The sequence below is a fragment of the Rhinichthys klamathensis genome, unplaced genomic scaffold, assembly GCF_029890125.1.
Source record: "Rhinichthys klamathensis goyatoka isolate OS25496 unplaced genomic scaffold, OSU_Roscu_1.1 h1tg000905l_1, whole genome shotgun sequence".
Lineage (NCBI taxonomy): Eukaryota > Metazoa > Chordata > Actinopteri > Cypriniformes > Leuciscidae > Rhinichthys > Rhinichthys klamathensis.
In genome coordinates, this window is record NW_026607251.1 from 67,501 (window position 1) to 81,407 (window position 13,907).

General features: G+C 46.7%; 1 protein-coding gene across 2 annotated transcripts in view; it reads right to left on the reverse strand.

Moving 5' to 3' along the window:
* The window catches only part of acvr2ab (activin A receptor type 2Ab), a 58,793-nt gene that overhangs the window by 6,952 nt on the left and 37,934 nt on the right, over positions 1–13,907 (reverse strand). For both annotated transcript variants that reach the window (XM_056244072.1, XM_056244071.1), the window contains exons 5-8: positions 12,058–12,201; positions 1,641–1,784; positions 896–1,041; positions 312–426 (exon numbers count right to left, since the gene is read on the reverse strand). In XM_056244072.1, the coding sequence (XP_056100047.1) occupies positions 312–426; positions 896–1,041; positions 1,641–1,784; positions 12,058–12,201 (549 nt within the window). The remainder of the gene's footprint in view (positions 1–311; positions 427–895; positions 1,042–1,640; positions 1,785–12,057; positions 12,202–13,907) is intronic.

A 13,907-nucleotide genomic window follows, 5' to 3' on the forward strand; every position in this document is an offset into this window, starting at 1 on the left:
AGCAGAGTAGACCAATCACAACAGACTGAGCCAATCTGGCCAATCAGAGCAGAGTAGACCAATCACAACAGACTGAGCCAATCTGGCCAATCAGAGCAGAGTAGCTTGCGGAAAGGAGGGATGTTGAGAGATTGATTCATCTGACGAGTCGTTTGAGAATCATTGAAAATGTGGTGATGTGCAAATGTATATTATGAAGAAATTAAACAGTTTTTTTACCTTTGATGATGTAAACCTGCTCCAAAACAACATTAGGAACTTTAAAATAGCAAAATAGGGGCACTTTAAGCACATGCAAATATCGTACTCACCTGTCCGTGTAGGTCACCTGTAGATTTCCCTGCTTCAAACTTCAGCGCCAGGCCAAAGTCGGCCATACAGGCGGTTAAATCGCTCTTCAGTAACACATTCTTACTTTTTATATCTCTGAGAGAGAGAGAGAGAGAGAGAGAGAGAGAGAGAGAGAGAGAGAGAGAGAGAGAGAGAGAGAGAGAGAGAGAGAGAGAGAGAGAGAGAGAGAGAGATAGAATAACAATGAGTAACCTGGACAACAAATGATGACACACACTGCCTTCTGACTGGGGGCTGCAAACCAGTTCTGGGGTCCGTGAAAAAGTTTAGAGAATAGTGTAAATAAAGTCAAAGTCAATAAATAAGTAAACATAAAAAATTATGTAAATAAATAATTCCTCTAACAGTACATTACTATGAGTAGACATTTTTATTTCATTTAAACTGAATATTTTCCAAATAATATTTTACACACATTTATAGTATACATTTTTTACAGTATACAGTCTTTATACAGGAAACTATATAGATGACTGTTCAAAATGAGGATGGGGTCCTCACACGAGAATGATGATATTCAGGCCTCTAAAAGACAGATCTGTACCTGTGTGCAATGGCAGGCTTGTGTCCGTCCTTCAGGTTGGGTATGTCCTCATGTAAATACGCCAAGCCGCGCACAAACGTTTGCGCTATCAGGCACAGCTCATTCCAGGACACAACATTAGCCTTCAGGAAGTCCGTCAACGAGCCCTGAGTGTACACACACACACACACACACACACACGATATCATCAACAGGACTCAGTCTCTGTCAGTTGTGCAACATAGTAAGGTCATGTGACAGTAATGTAGCATGCTACTGTTTAACGTCACCATCAAATCAAAACTAATCATTCTTATTTTTTTATGTATCGCAATGTTTATCGTTAATGATTTATCCGTGAACAATTATTTTTTTAATTCATGTGCCTTGTAATCTTTAATCAAAAACATAAACCTCCCCTTTCCCTCGCAACATCTCATCGCAACAAATTATCAAAACAACAACAAGCCAATCAGTTCCCGATGAACAAAATCAAGTCCCTCCATAAATTTTTTCTCCTTCCAGAAGTAGTTTCACTCAGATATACTTCCCAATAGGGAAGAAAAGATCACAATTTCCATTTCATACAAAATATAAAACATTTATCATTGTATACTGTGTACTACACATTTGTTAAATATTAGGGATTAAACCTTGTACAGTATGCAGTAATCACTGTACACTAATATCTATTGTGAGTGTAGCCGATGACAAACACTTACATGATGATCTTCACAGGTGTGTGTGTGTGTGTGTGTTCATGTACCTCCTCATGGTACGCTGTGATGAGCCAGAGCTCTATATCCACTCCGCTTCCTCTTTTTTCTGCTCCGATGAAGTGAAGGATATTTTCATGCTTCATTCCACTCACACTATAAATCTCATATTCATTCTGCCATGACTGCTTATTCTGAGAGAGATCACAAACAAAAACATGCAAAATTACCCACATTCAAAGTCATTGTAAAATAGTCAATATGCACAATAACTTAGTTCTTGAAGTGGACCAGCACTTCTACATTTTAATCTGTAGCGGACCCTCACTTTATTACTTCTCACATGTTGCCAGTACTCTGACTGCCCACACCGAAACATAGAATCAGGGCCAGGCTATTCATTAATTGTACACATCGTGAGTTCAGACCTTTTATGTCCTGTACGAACTGAACGAACCAATTATCTGAGTAATATAAAAAAAAAAAAGTGTTTCATTTTGCATGAATGGCGCGCAGATCCCCGTAGGGGCGTTCACGCTCCAAAAGTGATAAGATTTCCACGAGCCGTCCCTTTCGCAAAGCGGGTGATCTAATGTGCAAACCATTTGAATTCTATTGAGAATGTAGTAAAACGCTATGGAGAAAGTCAAACATGATCTAAAACATCCACATATACTAAAGACTGATGAAAAGAGGGGAAAACATCATCCTGCACTAACATAAATTACAACACTTTTAAAACTACTCATGGCCAGCTTTATTAGAATTTATTGCGTTGTATTGTATTTATTGTGGTATATTTTGATTAACTTGTTTTATGATAGATAAATGTAATTAAGGGAATGCAATTTTCATTAAAGATTTATATTACAATTGTGGCATGTTGTAGAAATTGTTAATGAATGTGATGGATGCTATTTTTTTTTTTATAATAAATGTAGATAAAGAAAGGAAAAATATAACAGTGGGCTAAGAATTGTAATGGGGAACCATCCATGGTCCAATTTTTTTTAAAAGTTGTTTAAAATAATTTCAACATAAGTGAGTGGAACCAGTTTATCTTATCTATTTCAGTCCAAATGAACAGCAGTATAGCACATGCTGAATGTAACTGTTACATCTGTCAGCTGCTGTACCCTTAAGAACCAGCAGATGGCAGCCACGTCCCTCAATGTCTCCATAGAGTCTGTTAATTCCAGACTCCATTTCCCAGAACCCACTGCTTATTAGTTTACTGGTTTCAGCTGTGTCTTGTTAATCTTATCATTGCCATGTCTATTTAAATGCCTTTTGCCTTAATTCAATATGAAGTCTTGTTTGTTTGTTTTCGGTTAACATTCTCCGTCAGAATTTCAAGCAGTTCTTGTGTTCCTAAAGTTTATCTCCGCCTGAGTCTTGGATTCCTTGTTCCTGTCTGCACTTCATGGATTGTATGTGTGTTTGGAATGATTACATGTGATTGACTCTCTGCCTTTTATGGACTGTAAACTTGGATTATATTTGTTATATACTTTGCGTTTGGATTCTCACTTTCTCTGCTGTTTTACCACAACCACCAAATCATGAAAGTAACTTATTTAGTATACAAATTTAATGGACAAGTGATTAGGAAAGGCCTGAAAGACATTACTAACTACTAGACAAAACACCCCAGCATTGTGTTGAATCAACAACTGGCCATTGATTTGAATAAGTCTTCTCCCCACTGCTCTCCTTCCCACTGCTCTCTCTCCACTGCTCTCTCCCCACTGCTCTCCTCCCCACTGCTCTCCTCCCCACTGCTCTTCTCCCCACTGCTCTCCTCCCCACTGCTCTCCTCCCCACTGCTCTCCTCCCCACTGCTCTTCTCCCCACTGCTCTCCTCCCCACTGCTCTACTCCCCACTGCTCTTCTCCCCACTGCTCTTCTCCCCACTGCTCTTCTCCCCACTGCTCTTCTCCCCACTGCACTACTCCCCACTGCTCTTCTCCCCACTGCTCTCCTCTCCACTGCTCTTCTCCCCACTGCTCTTCTCCCCACTGTTCTTCACCCACTGCTCTTCTCTCCACTGCTCTTCTCCCCACTGGTCTTCTCCCCACTGCTCTTCTCCCCACTGTTCTTCACCCACTGCTCTTCTCCCCACTGCTCTTCTCCCCACTGCTCTTCTCCCCACTGCTCTTCTCCCCACTGCTCTTCGCCCACTGTTCTTCTCCCCACTGCTCTTCACCCACTGCTCTTCTCCCCACTGCTCTTCACCCCACTGCTCTTCTCCCCTCTGCTCTTCTCCCCACTGCTCTTCACCCACTGCTCTATTCCCCACTGCTCTTCACCCCACTGCTCTTCACCCACTGCTCTATTCCCCACTGCTCTTCACCCACTGCTCTATTCCCCACTGCTCTATTCCCCACTGCTCTTCTCCCCACTGCTCTTCTCCCCACTGCTCTTCTCCCCACTGCTCTTCTCCCCACTGCTCTTCACCCACTGCTCTATTCCCCACTGCTCTTCTCCCCACTGCTCTTCACCCACTGCTCTATTCCCCACTGCTCTTCACCCACTGCTCTATTCCCCACTGCTCTATTCCCCACTGCTCTTCTCCCCACTGCTCTTCACCCACTGTTCTATTCCCCACTGCTCTTCTCCCCACTGCTCTATTCCCCACTGCTCTTCTCCCCACTGCTCTTCTCCCCACTGCTCTTCTCCCCACTGCTCTATTCCCCACTGCTCTTCTCCCCACTGCTCTTCTCCCCACTGCTCTATTCCCCACTGCTCTTCTCCCCACTGCTCTTCTCCCCACTGCTCTTCACCCACTGCTCTTCACCCACTGCTCTATTCCCTACTGCTCTTCTCCCCACTGCTCTTCTCCCCACTGCTCTATTCCCCACTGCTCTTCTCCCCACTGCTCTTCTCCCCACTGCTCTTCTCCCCACTGCTCTTCTCCCCACTGCTCTATTCCCCACTGCTCTTCTCCCCACTGCTCTTCACCCACTGCTCTATTCCCCACTGCTCTTCTCCCCACTGCTCTATTCCCCACTGCTCTTCTCCCCACTGCTCTTCTCCCCACTGCTCTTCTCCCCACTGCTCTTCTCCCCACTGCTCTATTCCCCACTGCTCTCCTCCCCACTGCTCTATTCCCCACTGCTCTTCTCCCCACTGCTCTCCTCCCCACTGCCCTTCACCCACTGCTCTCCTCCCCACTGCTCTCCTCCCCACTGCTCTATTCCCCACTGCTCTTCTCCCCACTGCTCTTCTCCCCACTGCTCTCCTCCCCACTGCTCTATTCCCCACTGCTCTCCTCCCCACTGCTCTATTCCCCACTGCTCTTCTCCCCACTGCTCTTCTCCCCATTGCTCTTCACCCACTGCTCTTCACCCACTGCTCTTCACCCACTGCTCTATTCCCCACTGCTCTTCACCCACTGCTCTATTCCCCACTGCTCTTCACCCACTGCTCTATTCCCCACTGCTCTTCTCCCCACTGCTCTTCTCCCCACTGCTCTTCTCCCCACTGCTCTTCTCCCCACTGCTCTATTCCCCACTGCTCTCCTCCCCACTGCTCTATTCCCCACTGCTCTTCTCCCCACTGCTCGCTCTCCCCACTGCTCTATTCCCCACTGCTCTTCTCCCCACTGCTCTTCACCCACTGCTCTATTCCCCACTGCTCTTCACCCACTGCTCTATTCCCCACTGCTCTTCTCCCCACTGCTCTTCTCCCCACTGCTCTCCTCCCCACTGCTCTCCTCCCCACTGCTCTCTCCCCACTGCTCTTCTCCCCACTGCTCTATTCCCCACTGCTCTTCACCCACTGCTCTATTCCCCACTGCTCTTCTCCCCACTGCTCTCCTCCCCACTGCTCTCCTCCCCACTGCTCTCCTCCCCACTGCTCTCCTCCCCACTGCTCTATTCCCCACTGCTCTTCTCCCCACTGCTCTCTCTCCCCAATGCTCTTCTCCCCACTGCTCTATTCCCCACTGCTCTTCTCCCCACTGCTCTATTCCCCACTGCTCTATTCCCCACTGCTCTTCTCCCCACTGCTCTTCACCCACTGCTCTATTCCCCACTGCTCTTCTCCCCACTGCTCTCCTCCCCACTGCTCTCCTCCCAACTGCTCTTCTCCCCACTGCTCTCTCCCCACTGCTCTCCTCCCCACTGCTCTCTCCCCACTGCTCTATTCCCCACTGCTCTTCTCCCCACTGCTCTTCTCCCCACTGCTCTTCTCCCCACTGCTCTCCTCCCCACTGCTCTATTCCCCACTGCTCTTCTCCCCACTGCTCTTCTCCCCACTGCTCTATTCCCCACTGCTCTTCTCCCCACTGCTCTCCTCCCCACTGCTCTTCTCCCCACTGCTCTTCTCCCCACTGCTCTTCACCCACTGTTCTTCTCCCCACTGCTCTACTCCCCACTGCTCTTCACCCACTGCTCTATTCCCCACTGCTCTTCTCCCCACTACTCTTCACCCACTGCTCTATTCCCCACTGTTCTTCTCCCCACTGCTCTTCTCCCCACTGCTATTCTCCCCACTGCTCTTCTCCCCACTGCTCTTCACCCACTGCTCTTCTCCCCAATGCTCTTCACCCACTGCTCTATTCCCCACTGCTCTTCTCCCCACTGCTCTTCTCCCCACTGCTCTTCACCCACTGCTCTTCACCCACTGCTCTATTCCCCACTGCTCTTCTCCCCACTGCTCTTTAGCCACTGCTCTATTCCCCACTGCTCTTCTCCCCACTGCTCTTCTCCCCACTGCTCTTCTCCCACTGTTCTTCTCCCCACTGATCTTCTCCCAACTAGGGCTGTGTTGAAAAAATCGATTCACCAATTCTGAATCGATTTTGATATTCATTTCTAAAGATCGATCCGTAACTCAGAGGATCGATTTAATAATAGGCTTACATTTTCCCCGTGAACTTTAACTTGCCGCGACTGGGAGATCCCTGTATGCGCATTGAAAGGCTTTCACTCAGGGCGCACATTGTTACGACAACGGGCTTTGAGTGAGTCATTAAACCGTTCATTCAACGAACACGTTCAAAAAAGCTGATTCATTAAAAGAGATGTAATGAAACAAGGTGTTAATTATTTTTAACCGAGTTCCACTTTTCAAGGCTCAGCTGAGCAGCAATGCGTCGCATGGGTAACGCTGAAGCTGATGCTTCACTTATTAGAGACCAATATGGCATTGATTCAATGCGTGACTCGCTGATTTTATTTCCCCGCGGCTTCCTCGCGCTGTGGAATGCTGACCAGCGCTGCTGCTGACGCGCATTTATGGTAAATACCCGTGACATGAAAGTTAAAAGGATGATACGACAAATATTTCGCTTTCCTTTGACCCAGCAACCTTTTTCACGAATACATATGACTTCAAAGACAGACGCAGGTAATCGCACACGCTCTGCCGATCTCTCTCATTCACTGTCTGTGCGAAGCCTCTGTAGGCTACACATCACCACGATAAACAGTCTTGTTTGTTATCATTATGAACTTGTTTAACATTCAATACACATGCATGAAGTTCAAAACAAGAAGGGTGTAGCCTTATAAAAAAACGTAAATATCGCGGTTGCTGCGGTTACTTGCAATTGTCTGCGGTTGACTTGTCAGTAGCGCGGTACTACAAGATTGCGGTAATCGCGACAGCCCTAGTACTGCTGCTGATATACCTCTGCGTCCTCTGTCGTCTACACCAGTGCAAGTTTGTGAAAGCAGTTGTATCAACACTCTGGAAGGGGGATTGTTCTTTACAACCATCAATACTCCATTAATTTGCAGTTAAATGTCTATAATAGAGTATCAATATGTTGCATAACTACAGTCCTGTAATTCAGGTAACAGCTGGAAAAAAAATGCTTTTTTCAAAAACACTTATCTAAATCTCGAAGATCGGAGCAGATCGGATCGAATCGAATCGAATAATGATAATCGATTCAAGATCTTGAGAATCGGAATCGAATCGATTCTTGAAATTTGAATCGAAACCCAGCCCTACTCTCCACTGCTCTTCTCCCCACTGCTCTTCACCCACTGTTCTTCTCCCCACTGATCTTCTCCCCACTGCTCTTCTCCCCACTGCTCTTCTCCCCACTGCTCTTCTCCCCACTGATCTTCTCCCCACTGCTCTACTCCCCACTGCTCTTCTCCCCACTGATCTTCTCCCCACTGCTCTACTCCCACTGCTCTTCTCCCCACTGCTCTTCACCCACTGCTCTCTCCCCACTGCTCTTCACCCACTGTTCTTCTCCCAACTGCTCTTCTCCCCACTGCTCTCTCTCCACTGCTCTTCTCCCCACTGCTCTTCTCCCCACTGCTCTTCTCCCCACTGCTCTTCTCCCCACTGCTCTTCTCCCCACTGCTCTCCACCCACTGTTCTTCTCCCCACTGCTCTTCTCCCCACTGCTCTACTCCCACTGCTCTTCTCCCCACTGCTCTTCACCCACTGCTCTCTCCCCACTGCTCTTCACCCACTGTTCTTCTCCCAACTCGCTCTTCTCCCCACTGCTCTCTCTCCACTGCTCTTCTCCCCACTGCTCTTCACCCCACTGCTCTTCTCCCCACTGCTCTTCTCCCCACTGCTCTCCACCCACTGTTCTTCTCCCCACTGCTCTTCACCCCACTGCTCTTCTCCCCACTGCTCTTCACCCCACTGCTCTTCACCCACTGCTCTTCTCCCCACTGCTCTACTCCCCACTGCTCTTCTCCCCACTGCTCTTCACCCAGTGTTCTTCTCCCAACTGCTCTTCTCCCCACTGCTCTCTCTCCACTGCTCTTCTCCCCACTGCTCCCTCTCCTCTGCTCTCCTCCCCACTGCTCTTTTCCCCACTGCTCTTCTCCCCACTGCTCTTCTCCCCACTGCTCTCCACCCACTGTTCTTCTCCCTACTGCTCTTCACCCCACTGCTCTTCTCCCCACTGCTCTTCTCCCACTGTTCCTCTCCCCACTGCTCTTCTCCCCACTGCTCTTCTCCCCACTGCTCTCCACCCACTGCTCTTCTCCCCACTGCTCTTCTCCCCACTGCTCTACTCCCCACTGCTCTTCTCCCCACTGCTCTTCTCCCCACTGATCTTCTCCCCACTGATCTTCACCCCACTGCTCTTCTCCCCACTGCTCCCTCTCCACTGCTCTTCTCCCCACTGCTCTTCTCCCTACTGCTCTCCACCCACTGTTCTTCTCCCCACTGCTCTTCACCCCACTGCTCTTCTCCCCACTGCTCTTCTCCCCACTGCTCTTCACCCACTGTTCTTCTCCCCACTGCTCTTCTCCCCACTGCTCTCCACCCACTGATCTTCTCCCCACTGATCTTCTCCCCACTGCTCTTCTCCCCACTGCTCTTCTCCCCACTGCTCTTCTCCCCACTGATCTTCTCCCCACTGATCTTCACCCCACTGCTCTTCTCCCCACTGCTCTTCTCCCCACTTCTCTTCACCCCACTGCTCTTCACCCCACTGCTCTTCTCCCCACTGATCTTCTCCCCACTGCTCTTCACCCCACTGCTCTTCTCCCCACTGCTCTTCTCCCCACTGATCTTCTCCCCACTGCTCTTCACCCCACTGCTCTTCTCCCCACTGCTCTTCTCCCCACTGCTCTTCTCCCCACTGATCTTCTCCCACTGTTCTTCTCCCCACTGCTCTTCTCCCCACTGCTCTTCTCCCCACTGCTCTCCACCCACTGATCTTCTCCCCACTGCTCTACTCCCCACTGCTCTTCTCCCCACTGCTCTTCTCCCCACTGATCTTCTCCCCACTGCTCTTCTCCCCACTGCTCTTCTCCCCACTGCTCTACTCCCCACTGCTCTTCTCCCCACTGTTCTCTCCCCACTGCTCTCTCCCCACTGCTCTTCTCCCCACTGCTCTCTCCCCACTACTCTTCTCCCCACTGCTCTCTACCCACTGCTCTTCACCCACTGCTCTTCACCCACTGTTCTCTCCCCACTGTTCTCTCCCCACTGCTCTATTCCCTACTGCTCTTCTCCCCACTGCTCTTCTCCCCACTGCTCTTCTCCCCACTGCTCTTCTCCCCACTGCTCTTCTCCCCACTGCTCTTCTCCCCACTGCTCTTCTCCCCACTGCTCTCTCCCCACTGCTCTTCTCCCCACTGCTCTCTACCCACTGCTCTTCACCCACTGCTCTTCACCCACTGTTCTTCACCCACTGTTCTCTCCCCACTGCTCTTCTCCCCACTGCTCTCTCCCTACTGCTCTACTCCCCACTGCTCTATTCCCACTGCTCTTCTCCCCACTGCTCTCTCCCCACTGCTCTTCTCCCCACTGCTCTTCTCCCCACTGCTCTTCTCCCCACTGCTCTTCTCCCCACTGCTCTCTCCCCACTGCTCTCTACCCACTGCTCTTCACCCACTGCTCTTCACCCACTGTTCTTCACCCACTGTTCTCTCCCCACTGCTCTTCTCCCCACTGCTATACTCCCCACTGCTCTCTCCCCACTGCTTTCCTCCCCACTACTCTCTCCCCACTGCTCTTCTCCCCACTGCTCTCTCCCCACTGCTCTACTCCCCACTGCTCTCTCCCCACTGCTCTTCTCCCCACTGCTCTCCACCCACTGATCTTCTCCCCACTGATCTTCTCCCCACTGCTCTACTCCCCACTGCTCTTCTCCCCACTGCTCTTCTCCCCACTGCTCTCTCCCCACTGCTCTTCTCCCCACTGCTCTCTCCCCACTGCTCTTCTCCCCACTGCTCTTCACCCACTGCTCTCTCCCCACTGCTCTTCTCCCCACTACTCTCTCCCCACTGCTCTTCTCCCCACTGCTCTCTCCCCACTGCTCTACTCCCCACTGCTCTTCACCCACTGCTCTCTCCCCACTGCTCTACTCCCCACTGCTCTTCACCCACTGCTCTCTCCCCAGCCTTGCAGAGACTGTTCTTTCTTCTCCAGCTGAGAACATTCAACCTGCAACAGGAGCTGCTGACACAGTTCTACTCTGCAGTCATTGAGTCTCTCCTCTGCAACTGTCTGGTTCGGCTCAGCTACCAAATCAGTTTATTTTTTTTAACACACCATACTTATACTTTGTTTACATTTCCTTGCATTTGTACATATCATACCTGTACATACATATACCGTCTATTGTCTATTTTTGTATATTGTGTTTAAAAAAATAATTATATATATATTCCTATTTACTTTTTCTATTTTTATTCTTTTTATCACCGTTGTCTTGTCACTGTTATTCTGTTTGTGCTGTGGAAGCTTCTGTCACTAAAACAAATTTCTTGTACTGTATGTATTGTACTGGCAATAAAGCTATTTCTGATTCTGATTGTGCTTAAATCTATAAATTAACGTTTTTAACTTGCAACCATGTATTTTTGTGGCAAGTTGTGATAATAGGTCCCCTGATTTACTTTTTAGAGTAATGAACTATATTTACCGTGATTATTATTATTATTAATTCAATTTTTTTTAAACTGGTGTGTTTAATATTGCTGTTGTTTCCGTTTTTTAAAAGTAACTAGATTTGTTTTCCGAAGTTTTCAGTAGCACCTCATTGCAGTACACGAGATCCAGGGGGTGGAGTTGGATCCAGATCTAAGGGGTGGAGATGGGTAGGATTAGGGGTGGGGTTAGGGATCAGGGGGCGGAGATGGGTAGGTTTAGGTATATGTAAGGTGGGAGGAGTTGGATCTGGATCGAACTCCTCCCCCTGGATTTCGTGTTCTGCAGTGAGGACCATCTCGAAGTTTTTGCAGTGTATAGGTAAATATGTTCAATAATAATGTTTGATTTATATAGCGCCTTTCCTAAGCTCAAGGACGCTTCATAAAGAGCAGTAATACAACAATTAATCAATACTAAATAGCAATTATATGGATGATGGACATTTGCCCAGTCCAGAAAGAGAGCTAATGCAGTTGCATATAGCAGTAATTGTGCAAACATTTAAATAAATAACAGAGAACCATAACATTGTGTCATGTAGACAACACAGAAGGTTGACCATATAAACAAACAAAACACAATAAGCAATAAGCAATACACATAGAGCAAATGCACAATATGATTAGTAATATTGGGATAACACTTTCTGGTGACTAGTTTGGTGCAAAACTAAAATATGATTGTGATTTATAATACAATGACATCATCGCTATCATTTACATCTTGAATGCTGAATTGGTTTTCAAAATATTACAAAAACAAACACTTAAGACTGGAACTATAAATGTTTAAAATGAGTCTCCAGTACAATGAAGTGTATTTTCAGGCTGAATTAATTGCAGACACTTAATTTTTTGGGTTAGAGATTTACAACAAACACAAACCAGAATGTTTGAGGAATATTCATATTCAAGACACTCAGAGCACAATAGTAAACCACTCTAGTTTTGAGTTACAGCATGCAAGCAAACATGCCTTAACCATGGTAAAATTGCTTTTGGCTTACTGCTTAATTATAAACATTAAAGCCTTGAAAATATCTTCTATACTGAAGCTGAAGAGGCAACATGTGCAAACAGTAATGACATGGAATCTCTCAGATACCTGGACAGGGAAGATTTTGACCGCCACCGGTTGGTTGAGTAGCTGAGCCTTCCAGACGCAGCCGAAGCGTCCTCGAGCCTTGACCTCTAACAGTTGAAGAGGCTTCTGGCCCAACAGAGGAGACGGGGGCGTCAGTCCGGGATCCTGAACACAACACACACACCAATCACTGCTGAGACTCTCCACACAAACACACCAATCACTGCTGAGACTCTCCACACAAACACACCAATCACTGCTGAGACTCCACACAAACACACCAATCACTGCTGAGACTCTCCACACAAACACACCAATCACTGCTGAGACTCTCCACACAAACACACCAACACACCAATCACTGCTGAGACTCTCCACACAAACACACCAATCACTGCTGAGACTCTCCACACAAACACACCAATCACTGCTGAGACTCTCCACACAAACACACCAATCACTGCTGAGACTCTCCACACAAACACACCAATCACTGCTGAGACTCCACACAAACACACCAATCACTGCTGAGACTCTCCACACAAACACAACAATCACTGCTGAGACTCTCCACACAAACACAACAATCACTGCTGAGACTCTCCACACAAACACAACAATCACTGCTGAGACTCTCCACACAAACACAACAATCACTGCTGAGACTCTCCTGCAGACACACACAAACACACAAGCAGCGTCTGATGCAGGAGAACTCAAATATTAATCCATGCGAGCGAGTGAGAAAGAAAGAAAAAAAGAAGGAAGACCCATTTACAGACAACAGCGACCGCATCACAAACTCATGAAAGAGGATGAAAACCACAGCATCGGCATGGCAGGATGGGAGAGTGAATGAAGCTCTTACCTCTATCATGATATGAAAGGCGCGCTAGCAAAAGATGAAGAGAGGGATTTCACTGTTTCTAGCACACAAGCGCTGTGATGAGAGCAAGAACGAGCTCAAAATCATCTCAGCATGAGAATGAGAAAGGGAAATATTGATGTGGTGTCTGTGATAGATTCTCATATGCCACAATGAGAAACACACACACACACACACACCTAGCTATCTAAAAAAAAGATTATATTGTTTTTATATAAATCTTTTGTCGTGTTTGAAATTCTTAAAGTATTAAAATAACTCAAACTAATAACTAAAACCTATAAAAACTATATATGCATTTTTTAAATGAATAAAAGCACACAAAAATACAGAATTTGTAAAGCTTTAACTAAAAATGTTAATAAAAACAGAAATATAAAAAAATGTAATCTAATTGAAAATATTAATAAAAATAGAATTATATATCAATGACACTAAAATAACACTGACTTGAGATGCAAAATGATATAAAATATTAAGACTTTATTATATTAAAAAATATAAAAAATTGAGTGACTTTATACTTAACATAAGAAAGGAGAAACAAAAACTTTTCTTGTTTAAACTACACTGGAAAACAAGACTTGGTTCTGAGTAAGAAAATCCATAGGCGGAGTTTGGGGGGGGCTAGGGGGGGCACTGCCCCCCCAGACCAGAGCCAATTTATGCCTGCCTTGTGCTTTGAAAAATAAATAAAAATTACTGAATTTATATTTTCTCATTTTATTTGTCTTATCTTGTCATTTTTGCGGGTATAATGAGTAAGTTAAGGCTAAATTATTTTTAATTACTGTATTGAAAAAGAAGCTAATTTTCTCACGACTGGCGGATCTCAAAGTATCGCGGTAAGTGAGTGGACTCTCGTTCTGTTCCCGCTTTAGTCAGATAAATAAACAAAATGGACATTCGTCGTTTTTTTAATAAGCCCACTAGTGTGGAGTTTTCTAACTCTGACACTTCAGCTATCAATTCCATTGCTGCTACT